This window comes from Octopus bimaculoides, chromosome 3 (genome assembly GCF_046866305.1).
Source record: "Octopus bimaculoides isolate indiv1 chromosome 3, ASM4686630v1, whole genome shotgun sequence".
NCBI classification, from domain to species: Eukaryota; Metazoa; Mollusca; class Cephalopoda; order Octopoda; family Octopodidae; genus Octopus; species Octopus bimaculoides.
The window spans coordinates 31,427,170-31,441,877 of record NC_142930.1 but is presented as its reverse complement, the minus strand read 5'-3'; the positions used below and the strand labels follow the sequence as shown (position 1 = coordinate 31,441,877).

Genomic DNA, 14,708 nt, shown 5'->3' with positions numbered 1-14,708 from the left:
AGTACCAATGAGGCTTTTTGGCACATCTTCAATTTTTCCCATTCATGAGAGGCGCCCAGCCATCATTCATCTGAGAGTCCATCTACAGAATGTCCTCTCAAATTTCTATACAGCATATTTTGCCTTTTTTTCTTCAAGTATATAAGCAACAATTTCATTCCCTAGCAACGCCGGGTGCCTCTGCTAGCCCTACATACACACCGCTCTCTCACTCTGTCTCACACACATACACACGCACACATACATCCAAAAATGATGGATGCATATGACAACACACCCCTTGACTCATTCACACTCTGTCTCTTACAAACACACACATACATAAATATATACAAACATATTTACAAAGACACACGTGTGTATGCGCGTGTGCGCTGTGTGTGTGAGAGAGAGAGAGAGAGACAGACAGACAGACAGAGAGAGACAGAAACGGAGAGAGACCGAGCCAGTGAAGGGGTGTGTCGACAATTATACGTACATACATAAATAGTCATACATTTCTTGTACGTATGTGTGAGAGAGAGAGTCACTGAAACATCTCTCTGTCTGTCTGTCTGTCTGTCTGTCTGTCTGTCTCTCTCTCTCTCACACACACACACACGTGCAGATATACACACAGAAAAGATGTATGCATATGTATTTATGTATGTACGTAGACATCACAACACACCCCTTCACTCACACACATACAGAAACACACATGTGCCAAAAAAAAAAATAATAGAAAATTTATTTACGGAAATTAATGAAGTGTGCGAGTTCAGAACGAAATCAAACCTGGAGTGTGTGAATGAGAGAGAGAGAGAGAGAGAGAGAATATATGAAATGAACATGGAACGCCCAAAAATTGTATAAATAAAAGCACGTTAAAAACTATCTTGTACGGAATATTGAAATTTATGAACTTCGTAAATATGTGTTTCAGTAATTGATCGTAGTAGAGAGTGAGAAACGTCGCCGTTTTTTCACGTCCGTACCGGAAGTTGACATTGAGAAACCTTTTTAAAGAAGTGAATCTTAAATATATAGCAATATTATTTATTTTTAATTAGAGATAAAAAAAATCAAATGAAGAGCCTAACATTTATCCGAGGTCAAATTATTTATGTATCACAAGTATGGAAGTAAATAGTGAAGCCGTTTTCACGTGAAAAGCGATTACACACACACCTGTTTTATATATAGTATAGATATATGTGTGTGTGGAGGCGCAATGGCCCAGTGGTTAGGGCAGTGGACTCGCGGTTGTAGGATCGCGGTTTCGATTCCCAGAGCGGGCATTGTGAGTGTTTATTGAGTGAAAACACCTAAAGCTCCATGAGTCTCTGGCAAGGGGTGGTAGCGACTCCCTGTTGTACTCTTTCGCCACAACTTTCTCTCACTCCGTCTTCCTGTTTCATCTGTATTTCAAATGGGCCAGCCTTATCACACGCTGTGTTGTGCTGAATCTCCCCGAGAACTACATTAAGGGTACACGTGTCTGTGAAGTACTCAGCTACTTGCACGTCAATTTCACGAGCAGGTTGTTCCGTTGATTGGATCAACTGGAGTACTCGTCGCCGCAACTGACGGAATACCACAACGATATTTATATATATATGATGTAATCTCCTGATGATTTTGACTTATGAAACTAAAAGTTCAGTAGAAGAATTTTAGTTCTGCTTCCAGAATCATACCATACTATTAGACTAATCATCTTCCACTTACAATTTGTTTATAGTGGAGAATGTTGGTGTAAGTCCAGCTGCACTTCTTTGAGAAACTGAATGCAGAAAAATGGTGCATAGTATACCATAACTTTTTCAACAGGCATTCCTCTGGTTTTATTTCAGTGCTCCTTTGTTGTGATAATTTCATTAAAAAAAAAAGAATAACTGAAATATAATGGTATAAATAAAACTGTGAAAAAAAAAAAAAAAGGCTATATCTACATTTGTATAGTCTCTTTACTAAACATCTTTTCTCTCTCTTTTTTTTTTTTTTGTGCTGCAGGTCAGTGCAAAAGCACTCACAGGTGGCCTTGAACCGAAAGAGGAAATTTGCACAGGCACCAGCACCGAAAGAACTGCGATTGTTAGACTTCATCAACAAAAAAAGATCCAAGAAAGGAAACACAAATCCGACTATGAAGCCAGTAAGTATATTTAAGGTTGGAAAATACCACCGTTAGAATTCATTATTGCAAAATATCTTTTTCATTTTTTTATGATTACTGTCAATAACCACATTGCTAGCATCACCACTACCAAAACCATCATCAGATTCTCAGATACCATTAGCAGCAAGACCATCTTTATCATCTTCACTATTGTTTAATTAACCCTAGACTGCTCTCCTTGAGTAGATTGTGGAGACAGCAATGTAGTCTGCAACTTGTCTGAAGAAGGAGGCATCTGTTGTGCTTGACTGTGGGTTATTCAGAAATGTCTATTCGTTAGTTGCAGCTAACATCAGCCAAACAGATTGACTTCAGTCCATCTTCAACAACTAATTATCACTCTTTGTTATCATAAGCAGCTTCAATATCCTTATTACCACATGCACTTCCATCGCAGTCATCATCACCATCATCATCATGAAAATTGTCAAACTTAGTAACAGATGAAACTAAGATGGAAGAATTTGCTTGAGTTGTAAGTGAAATTAGTTGGGACTAGTGGTTGATTTGGCCTTATCAGCTGTCTGATTTCAATAGAGAAGGAATAAAGGGTGACTGAAAGTTTATGAAGATATCTTAGAAAAGGGTCCAAACAGCTCAGATAAAAAATGTATTCCTAACTCAGCAACTAATTAAATAGCTAGATGAAAGGTTGAGAAATTCTACATTAAATTGAAATAATTAAAAGACATTTGTAAAATTAAATTCTTAACTTGTCTCTCTTTCTGTGTAGCTTATTGTGAGTAATAAATGGTTTTGTAAATAAATTTTACCTTTAACTTAGTTATATAAAGTAACCTTTATATAACTCTGCAAGCAGTTGTATACATAAAAGTGTACAATCTGTTTGGGAATTGCTGCTGTAATCTTAGCTTCTACTCTACAATTATTTTTATTTTTCTATTGGATCATAGGGTGACATGTCGTGCTTGAGGAGACCTATTGAGTCAAGTATATCAAAACCAAAATCAAATGGAAATTGTAGTTGTGATCCCTGTGCTGGTGGCACATAAAAAGCACCATCCGAATGTGGCTGATGCCAGCGCCACCTTGACTGGCTTCTGTACCAGTGGCGCGTAAAAAGCACCAACCAATTGTGGTTGTTGCCAGCCCCCTCTGGCCCCTGTGCTGGTGGCACATAAGAAGCACCCACTACACTCTTGGAGTGGTTGGTGTTAGGAAGGGCATCCAGCTGTAGAAACTCTTCCAGATCAGACTGAAGCCTGGTGCAGCCTCCTTGTCTTGGCTTCCCAGACCCCAGTTAAACCGTCCAACCCATGCCAGCATGGAAAATGGGCGTTAAAGGATGGTGATGTTTATCATCTTTTATGTCTATTTACTATCTCTATAAAAAAGATTTCACTGTGTTATTTTCTGTCTCACTTCAAGATCCCAGATCCTCGGAATTATCGAACATTGCAGTTATCTCCACCACAGTCACTTGATGTAAGCAACTTCCATTTATAACATGTTGAATATTTTGTTTTTTTTCACCTAATATTTCAGATTTGTACATCCTGCTGCCTCTGTTTATTCCTGTTTATTCTATGATAGAATGCAAGAAAACCTTAGATTGCAACAATATTCTTTAATTTCTTAGATAGTTATTTCCTATATTTCTTTATCTAGACAGTAATTGAATATTTTCAAATTATTTCATTAACTTTTGAAATTAATATCTGACCAACTCATTAGGATACTGATTACTGTCCAAAGAAAGACTGTTTGGCTCTTATCTTATCACCAATATTGTGCTGTATCTCTAGAAATATCCTTTAATTCCCTTATGTCAAACCACAAAGCGTAAATGCAAGAGGCACAGCTCACAACTATTATCATTGGTGAGGAGAACTGTTCTGTCAGATTCAATTTCTTTCTTTGGCCACTACAGAAAGTAACAACAAGCTAGTAAATTCTTCCCTGAATTCTTATTTATTAATTTTGCCATTGTATAAATGCCAACCCAAAGGCATGCACCATACTTTATCAGTTTCAAGAACTTGGATTAATCTTTTTTAATGACTTTTCTTTTTTGTATTCCGAAAATAGGTGGAGAAGTATGTTCAAGGAGTTGAAAAGAACTCTGAAAAGAAATGCACTGATAACAATCTTGTAAGTTTTAGTTTGTTCTTTTTTCAACACTTTTAGTGCTATGCTGATGATATTATATCTATGAAATATTTATAGACACTATGTAAATATAGCTTGACTAAGAAGTGTATTTTGTGTGGCAGAAAACTTTTGTTTTGAAATAGTTGACTTGAGTAACTTACAGAAACACCGAAAAAGTGAGTCGAGAAACTTGATGAAATCAAACACATTGATTGATGTGTGCAGAAGAGATGACTAGATTAGTATAGACATGTAGTGGGAATGACTGGTATATCATAACACAATGCTGTCAAGTAGTGGTTGAAGTAACCCTCACTATTGGTAGACCATGAAAGACTCACTGTGAAGTAGTCAAATATTTAAACACTTTATCACATAATGATATAGCTAACTTCATGAGAGGCAAGTTTTCTTGCTTTTGTTTTTTATCTGAAGTGATCACCATTTAAGTATTATTTTTTTCTTTCTAATTCATTTTTTAAATTATTAAATTTATTTGAAGAGAAAGCTTTTTATTGCTTTTAAGCCTTCCTCCAACAGAAAGCCATGACTTATGTGATTACTAGCATAACAATATACATATTAATATCTTATTTAATTCAATCCGTGCAAGCAAGGAAAAAATGGATATAAAAATGATGATGGTGATTTAGTATTGCTGGGCCCAATTTTACAGTGAGATTAAATACAAATGGATAAGTCCATATATTTATTCATAACCCACTCTATATTGGTACTGTAGTAATTATTGACTGACTGTTAACCTTGTACCATCATGTAAATTACTTTGTGTGTGTGTTTGTTTATGTTTTAATCAGTAACCTTCAGTTATTAGGTTATTATCAGTAGCAATTTGGGAAAGAGAGATAAGTGAATCCTGATAACAATGACACAGATCAGGTTGATCTTTATCCCAAGCTGCTAAAAAACACAAAAACCATGTGGGCCTAATTTCACAGCAAGACTAAATATGTCCATACATATGTATTTGTTCATAAAATGAGGTTTGTACATATATGTAATTTGAATTATATGTGTATATATAATTACACATTATGTGAACACTTTATAATATGTTAATCACACCTTAATTTAAAATTATGATAGAGGTAAAAAGGACCAAGAATAAACACAGTTTAATTTAATGCAACTCAGGATCATTTTTTAATTACTAAGTTTAATTTTCCTGTTGAAGACATGTGTTTAATTTCCTATTAATTTTTATTTCACTCAAATTCTGAAACAAATGTTATTATCTTAAATGATTCTTATGTTTATGCTTGTTTTAAATGTGTGTGTGTTGTATATCTAAATATGTTTTTGATAAATAATTTCAGACATTTGTGGAGGAGCATGTTCTTGAAGCTGATAATGCTGGAACACAATCAGTTATTGCTCGTATCACATTCTTACAAAGACCAAGTGATGAATTTTACTTTGGAGAACATGTAGAAGGAAGTGGTCCAGGAGAGAAGAAATGCAGGTGAGCGTCTTGGAAATTATGTGGTGACAAGGTCAATGTAACCAATCTCAAGAATTAATATGACACCCAAGGACTGTTATTTAATCTTGCTCTACAATTAACAACTCACCAGAGTTGATGGATAATTTCTCTATATATAGAAAAGAAAAGCTTTAAGCAGAAATATGCTATTGAGAAATTTGGTGATAAGAATTAATTACATTTTTTAACTTTAAACTGTTAATTAATGATTTAATTTGCTAAAAAGCTTTATGAATGCATAACCTTTTTTGGTTGTTTTTACCAATGTCAGGCAAAAATAGTTGACTTTGTGAATATTATATTTGTGTAAAAATCATCATCAAAGTCCATTTCCCATGCTGGAATAGGTTGGACAGTTTGGCTGGAGCTGGCCAGCTTGAGTGCTGCCTGGGCTCCAATTGTCTTGTTTTGAAATGGTTTCTACAGCTGAATGCCCTTCTTAATGTCAACCAATTTACAGAGTGTACCAGTGCATTTTACATGCACTGGTACAGGTGCTTTTATGCAGCACCGGCATAAGGAAAAACAAAATTTAGAAACTTGTATTAGTATTAAAAATATGATCATTCATGGTTGTAGATTTATGAGATCATTTTACATCGAATTCGTAGTAACATAATTGGTTAATGCTGTAAGGTGTTTGCTATAGGAAGGGGCTATACTGGATATGTAGAAAAGGAATAGGTAGGAGTTTGAAATCACAGGCAGGTTGACAAAGAAGGAAAAATTTGTATGTGGCAAAGTAGCCGCCGATAGCTTCTGTTATTTAGGTGACTTAATTAGCAATGGAGGTGGGCGGTCTGAAGGTGTAGTAGCCAGATTAAGACAAGTAGAAAAAGTTCAGGGAGCTATTACCATTGCTTGCAATAAAAGGATTCTCTCTTCATGTGAAGTGTAGATTGTAGTAGTTTCATAGATGATAAAAAATCATAGTAAAGATTTTTAATATTATCATAAAGCTACAAATTTGTAGACCAGGTGTATAATAAAATGAATTGACTCCAGTATGTGACTCAATAACAATACTTTATACTATGAGGAACAAGATTACAAATTTTTGAGGTAGGTACTGTCAAGTAGATAGACTCCCAAGTTTTTGATTAGATACATGTTCAAATCTTATATACTTATATAACAGCACAATAACAACAGCAGATTGTATTGTGCTGTTATACAAGCATATAAATACTCGTTACCTCAGTATAGCTGGTTATCAAAACAAGTCACATTTAAGTGGTTACTTATGAAGTAATTATTTCAAACTTGAACACTTGCATATTGTTATATGCTAATGTTCAAATTTGGTATATACTGGCATTGGAAATGGGTTTAAAATTTTGTTTGTTTTAATTATTAAAGTGGGTTTAAAATTTTGTTTGTTTCAATTATTAAAAACCTAACAATTCTAATTAACTACAGATTGTTTTATTCTAATAAATATAATTATTTCTGTTAATCTAATCTAAATGACCCTCTTGACTATTTCTTTCAAACAACAAATGATGTTTTTTGTTTGTTTATTTTTAAAGATTTTCCCTTGGCACAAGAGAAGATGTCGACAAGTAAGTGATGTTCTTATTTAAAGAAATGTTAGTTTTAATAAAGCACAAAAACTCAGATTTAGTGTGGGACACATATCACAATGTACCCAATTTGCTATACTATATATTCAAACTGCCACTACACCTACATGATATACACAAACTGATACCCTATGCTCTATACAACAAATTGATACTACCACTTGGCCTTCCACACAACATGATCTTCCATACAGCATAACAAAGTGGCTACAGTTCACAGACTAGGTTAAATATAGTGTAAGTGATGTATGAGACAGGATGGAAGAGGACACTTTTAAACATTCAGTTAGCTATACTATGATGCTTACACATTTGATCTTTATGTTTTTTCTTTGTCAGGTATTTCAAGCAATTTAAGAAGATCTTTATGAACGAGAAGCATGACACCCCCAGCAACATTAAGATTACAACCAGTCAACCTGGTCACTCACCTAAGGTTACATACCTTCAGCCTTCTTCAAGCAACAATGTTATGTCCACAGTTGCAATGGCAGTTAGCCAGGTACCAATCATATTTACTTTGGTTACTCATTTATTTATTAGCACTTTAAATACTTTCCTTTCTATTTTATTTTTGTTCTTTATTGAATTCTTTTTTTTCATATAACAAACTGTCTGGTTACTTATGTTGAATTTATGATGTGAGGATAACTATTACAAAAGCATACAAATGTCCTAATTTGAAGAACTATGCTAGCTTAAAGAAAAAAAATGGATGTAAGACTATCCACACACTTGAACATTACGCAGTGTGTATGTGTGTGAAACCATTGTCATCATCATACATTTACTTTCAATGTTGGCAGGGGTTAGACAAGTCATCACTATTTGAGACAGTTGTTATTTGGAGTTATTTTTAGCATATATTTCTATGGTTTGTTACCCTTCCAAATGTCAACCACTTTACAGAGGTATAATGAGTGCATTTTAACATGACGCAAGTACGAGAGAAGTTGTTATCTCTTTGGCAAGTCTAATATTGTTCATCCCTGTTCATCTGCCAATCACTTTACAATGCTACCATCTACATGCAGCTGTTAGAATATCTCAATGTACATTGAGAAGATTCACTTCATCTCTCTCTAAAGTCATGATCCTAAGTGACTTCAGTGCACACAACTCTTCATGGATCTTTACTTCTCCCTAACTGACACCAATAGTGCAGAATATGAGTCATTTCTCATGAACTGCCTAACAGATGTTCCAGATATTACTATCTCTTCTCTTTTCAATTTGTCTTATCTCTGCCTAATGATAGCAAATCCATCTGTACAACAACCTCTGGCACTTCTGGTCAGCTAATTGATCATAACTTTGCACTTTTATGCCAACTAACTTCAGGAGGAAATGCATTCAAATAAAATATGATTATGAGCCATTAAATATTCCTTTCTGCTATAGGCACAAGGCTCTATGGCAAGGGTCAAATACATTGACCCCAGTTCTCAACTGGTACTTATTTTATTGACCCCAAAAGGGTGAAAGGCAAAGTTGACCTTGGCAAGATTTTAACTCAGAACATAAAGATGAGCAAAATGCTGTTAAGCATTTTATCTGGTGTGCTAATAGTTCTGCCAGCTTACCACCTTAATGAGTCATTAACCCTTTCGTTACCAAACCGCCCAAAGCCGCCCGAAAAAAATTTTGGTTCATGTGACCAAGCCGCCCAAAACCGCCCGTAATCACCTATTCATATTTAAATGAGAATATCTGAGCAAATCTCGTTAGTACATTCGTGAAAACACGTGATTATTTGTGTAAACAGTTCAGCTATAGTTTTGTACAACAATCGACGTGTTTTTTTAATTTTGTGAATTTTGGGAGATTTTTTTCCAAATTTGTTCCTGTTGTGTTTTCAAAATTTGTAATCCTGACAAAAAAATGGATACGAATTTTATTCTGTCAAGCAGCGAGTCAGAATTCGAAGGATTTTCCGTTGAAGACCTTGATAAATCTAACTGTAACAAAAAAAAAAAAAAGCACGTGGTATTTGATAATGAATCTGAGGTTTCATTTTCCGAAAATGAAAGCAGTGAATCCGAGAGCTCCGATGATAGCGATAAAGAGAATGAATTAGTACCTGAATGGAGTGAAAATTTTAAAACTCCTTCTTTCAGTGATTTTTCTGAAGAAACTGGACCAAGTCACAGTCTTACCCAGGAGAGTAAAGCTTTAGACTATTTCTTTTTGCTTTTTCCGATGTACCTATTTGAATTGATTACGGCGGAAACAAACCGTTACGCTAAATGTAAACAAAGCGTAAAAAAGGATAGTTTGAGGTTTCCCATAAACTTGAATGAAATTAAAGCATATTTTGCCATAAATATTATTTTGGGCATTAGAAAGTTACCTAGAATAACAAATTACTGGAGTAGTGATGAACCCTTTGGCGACGAATATGTCTCAAGTATAATGACGAGGATACGGTTTTTAAAATTGACTCAATATCTACATGTAAGAGACACGAGCAGTACACCAGTACGTGGAAAACCAGACTTTGATCCCTTATTTAAAATAAGACCCCACATTGACTGTGTTCAAAGCACATATAAAACAGTTTATAGATAAGGATATGGTGGGCTATAAAGGCCGAGTGCGTTTTCAACAGTATATGCCAGGAAAGCGCACAAAATGGGGGATCAAAGTTTGGAAAAGATTTGTGAATCAAATACTGGGTACTGCTCTGGATTTTAATTTTATACTGGCAAAAGAGACAGTAATAAATCCAGTAATGTGCACAACTCTTCTATAATAATATTTTGTTGTATACCCAATTGAATATTAGCTAATAACCCATTTTCTGTAGCGATGTTTGAACAAAAATTTTAATAATTTTATATTTTGTTGAATTTACCTGTATTTACCTGTAATTAAAGTTACTTTGCGACAAAAATTTTGGTATAGAATTGGTTGAGAACCTTTCGTTAATTTATCTTCCAAAAATCACATTAATATGTTGATAAATAAAAAAGTTAGTGTTGTTTAATGAAACCAGCCTAAATTTATGATTATGTTAGAAATTAATTGAAACACATAAGGGGTGTAATTTGGTTAGAAATATGGTAACGAAAGGGTTAAATGTTGTGGATTGGCTCCTGTCTTTGATCTAGTTTTGATCCCTCATTGGAAGCTGCTTTTAGGATCTGTTGCTAAATATTCCAGAAATAAGAAACATCAAAACTTTTAATTACTTCCATCATGTGAATAAAGAATTATTAATTTAGTGTATTGAATTTTTTCTTTTTCTTTCAAAGGACTTAAGCAATGGTGTTTCAACATCTCGAAAGACACATCCCCAACATTTGTCTGTGTCTGTAACAATGGCAACTAATAGTTTGCAACAAAACACAATAAGCCCAAGCACAACAGCTGTTAGTAAGTAATGGTGAAAACTTTTCATTTTCTGATAATCCAATCTACCTGCTTTTTGGAAGTTAACTGACATACAAAATTATGGTGTCTCTTGTTTTGTCTTAAAGACAAAGGTGGAAAAAATTCAAGGAGCTATTGCTTCTGTTGGCAACAAAGCAAGTGGATTCTCTATTCAACGAAGAACAAATGGTATGAACTTATGTCATGTCGCACTGTAGTGGAACATGGAAATTAAAATGAAGTGTGTGAAGGGTGAATAGAAATGAGGCAAGTATGCTCTGCTGGATGTGTAATGAATGACGCAGATGAACTGAGAAAAAAACTGTTTACAAGAAAAATCCGATGTAGTGTGCAAGAGAGAATACTGTACAAGTGTAGACGTTATTCAGATGCCAAGTGATCCAAGAGGAAAAAGCCTGTTAAATGTGGAACATATTGAACCACAGTAGTTTGCCATATAAATGTCTCCAAGAACCCCAAAAGGCCAGTGCTTAGCTCCAGTTTTATGATATTAAGGCAGATAAGAGATGGAAAATAAATCTCTTCTTGCATAATTTGCTAGAAGGTGGTAGATTCAGTTGATAAGGTACAGGACAATTAGCTGAAAGGTTAGAGGATCTAATACTTTTAAGGACAGTGCATTATATCTATAGTGCAAACATTTAAATTTTAGTGGCTCAGCTTGCCTTAGATGTTAACACAGAATGTCGTAAACAACATTATCATCACCGTTTTACATCTGCTTTCCATGATGTTTTGGACAATCCATGACCAGAGTCATAATAGAGGTACTGCTCACCTAGAGATGATAAAGAACTACATCTTACTCATGTATTTCATATTTGGTTTGATTTCTATGACTTGATACTCTTCCTAATACCAACCACTTTACAGAATGTACAAGGTGCTTTCTTCAAATCACCAGCACTAGAGAGGTGTCATATCCTTCACAAGACTAAAAGGTCCTCAACCTTAAACTTTGCTGAGTGTACTCGGTAGTTTTTCCATGGTACCAGCATAAAAGAGGTAGCCAAGTCCTTGATTTGAGAAAAAAGGATCTCACAACCACTTATGTCTGCTTACCCGCCAATTTCTTTACTGAACAAAAGGCATGAATAATAGTGATAAGAGGGATGTATGATAGGGACTTCAAATGGGTTTGAATTCAAAATCTGAACTGGTACTCCAATACTTTATCTACTTGATCATTTTTCTCTTCACACAATTAAGTTGGGATGGTTAGAAATTCTGATTGAATTAAATGTATGAATGGCATGCTCTGAGCCATAGTTTACATACGTAGAAGTGACAGAAGCTAACAAATGTGAAGTGTTTTCAACCGACTTTTCTAAATGCTAACTTACAGCAATGTGATTGTATTTAAACTCATGGCTTTGTAGTCATTAATGTCACATTAATATTAGTCATGATTCATAATATTAAATAAACTCTTGTTTCTATTGTCTTTTCTAGGTCCTGGTATTGGATCTAGTACTCTTTCATCCACACAACACTCAGCTTCATCGCAAGTTCAATCCCACAGTAATCAGCCACAAAAGATACGGCAACATGTACTGTAAGTAAGATTTTTATTCTTATGTTTTTGTTTACTTTTAGACATTCTAACTCACCATGACCAGATACATGTATACTGCTTGCTATCTGGTATATTCTCCCTTCATTTACATATACTTTTACTCTTTGTCATTAGACACATGTATACCTTCTATCCTCAAACATATTTTACTCTGTCTATTACACATATATAATCTGAAATTACATATATATACTCTGCTTTCACACATGTATACTCTTTGCCATCACACACTCTACTATGACACGTACACTCAGACTGTCATTGCACACATATACTCTCTGTACATACACATTCTGTTATGGTTAATAATTTGGAAAGAGATAGGCTTTATTAGATTAATTGTAATCTTCAATAAGGTATATGAAATGTTACTATTTATTCTCTACTCATCCAAAAACTTTCCTGTAGAAATCGCTAACTGATCATATTTAAAAGCATGGTCTGAATTGAAGCTCCTGAGGATTATTATGTGAAATCAACTTTAAAGTAACAAGATGATATCAGTATCCATGGAAGTGGGTGGGGTGGGGTGGGGTGGGGGGAAGCCATGAATGTAGGTAATCTGCCTGCAGATTGGAAGTCCTTATGTAATTGAAATTAATATTTTTCTATCACTTTACATTCTGAGTTTGAATTTTCTGAGGTCAACATTGCTTTTCATTCTTTTAGGGTCAATAAAATACATAGCAGTTGATCTAATCGATTTACCCCTCCCTTGAAATTACTGGCCTTGTGCCAAAATTTGAAACCAATATTTTTCTCTCACTTTCATTTTTTTTTCCAGACCCAACTCCAGTCCAAGTCCAGCCTCTAGCAATATTTGTAAGTATTTCTCATTCTTGTAAAATATGTAATTTTTATCTTCATTAGACATCTAACAGCTGTTTCTGCTTCCAATGTTGTATGGTATTGCCATTGATATACTAAAAATATTTATCATATTTAGTAATAAAACCGATCTGAAACATGGAGCTTCATCAGAGTGCTTGCATATGTATGCCCATGGTTAAACATAGGTAATATACCAGTAGTATAATGGATACTTTTATCCCTTAGATAGTTATTTTAACCTCTGACTCAGCTAAACTATATATATATATATATATATATATATATATATATATATATATATATATATATATATATATATATATATATATATATATATAGACATACATGTATATGTGTTTGTTTATTTATCTACAGCACAGCAGTCAAGTAACCCACCATCGAACCAATCTGCTGGTCAGAGCAGCCAAAAGACTCCGACCCCAACGCCGACGCCCCCACCAACACCCACACCTCCACCTCTGAACCAAATTCGACGCTCAAGTTCAACAGCCGATTCAGTTGCAGTAGTACCTCAGAATCAACTTCAGCAACAAGCGAACCCAAATGCAACCGCCTTTATCACCAGTAAGTATCATTTAAATCTACTTTACCTGTTGCCAGCAGAATTAATAGCTCTCTGAACCTTCCCCCTATGTTCTTACTCTGAAAACTGTGCTGGCAGAACACTACCACTGCTAATTGCATTAGCTACGTAAAAAAAGCTAGGGATCCTTTTGAGCATTGGGAGGAATTTATTTTATACTTATAACTATTCATATGCATTTCTTACTTTTGAAGTTTGCTCTTCCTCATAGCCAGCCTGTGATCCCACTATAGGGCTTTCCTATAAGTAGGTTATCTCCCTTGGCTAGGTGGCGCTCCATGTGGACAATTAAACTTCCGCAGACTATCCACGCTATTGTTATTGTTTTACGTCTTATCATGGATATAAAGCAGCTCGATGATTCAGCTATTGAAGTACTTACTGTGCCTGAGTTAAAGAAATATTTAAGATTATATGGACAGTATGTTACTGGAAGAAAGGCGGACTTGACTGAAAAGTTGAAAGGTATAAAAATTCTGTCGATGAACAATGTCAACAAAGTAAATTCATCGGATGAAGAGGTAGGGACAGTCATACTATGAAGTCTAATAATTAGAGGAATATTAGTTTCAGTGCTGTAAATTTATTATTTAATCAAACACACACACACACACACACACACACACACACACACACACATATATATATATATATATATATATATATATATACAAAAATAAAAGGAATGACCAGCAAAAGTGGACTCCTATATGCTAGAAATAAATGCCGAATCGGCATCTATTTCTAGCATATAGGAGTCCACTTTTGCTGGTCATTCCTCTTATTTTTGTATGTAATATAATTTTAATCTTCAGATTTTTTTAATATGCTAGACCACTGGTTCTAATTGATTAATATCAATTTCTACCCTTATTAATAAATATATATATATATATATAAAGTTAATTGCAGAATAAAACCGTTAGGTCATCGACTCAAAAAGC

The 14,708-nt window shown here is 34.5% G+C and overlaps 1 protein-coding gene across 1 annotated transcript in view; it reads left to right on the top strand.

Annotated features, from left to right (window-relative positions):
- The window catches only part of LOC106872355 (transcription factor SPT20 homolog), a 40,938-nt gene extending 27,122 nt beyond the window's left edge, over window positions 1-13,816 (top strand). Inside the window, exons 9-18 of the mRNA XM_089348766.1 lie at window positions 1,996-2,137; window positions 3,551-3,607; window positions 4,211-4,273; window positions 5,611-5,756; window positions 7,307-7,339; window positions 7,700-7,862; window positions 10,615-10,735; window positions 12,206-12,308; window positions 13,114-13,151; window positions 13,536-13,816. Coding sequence (XP_089204892.1) covers window positions 1,996-2,137; window positions 3,551-3,607; window positions 4,211-4,273; window positions 5,611-5,756; window positions 7,307-7,339; window positions 7,700-7,862; window positions 10,615-10,735; window positions 12,206-12,308; window positions 13,114-13,151; window positions 13,536-13,801 — 1,132 coding nt within the window. The 3' untranslated portion in view covers window positions 13,802-13,816. The remainder of the gene's footprint in view (window positions 1-1,995; window positions 2,138-3,550; window positions 3,608-4,210; window positions 4,274-5,610; window positions 5,757-7,306; window positions 7,340-7,699; window positions 7,863-10,614; window positions 10,736-12,205; window positions 12,309-13,113; window positions 13,152-13,535) is intronic.
- Window positions 13,817-14,708: the final 892 nt, after the last annotated feature.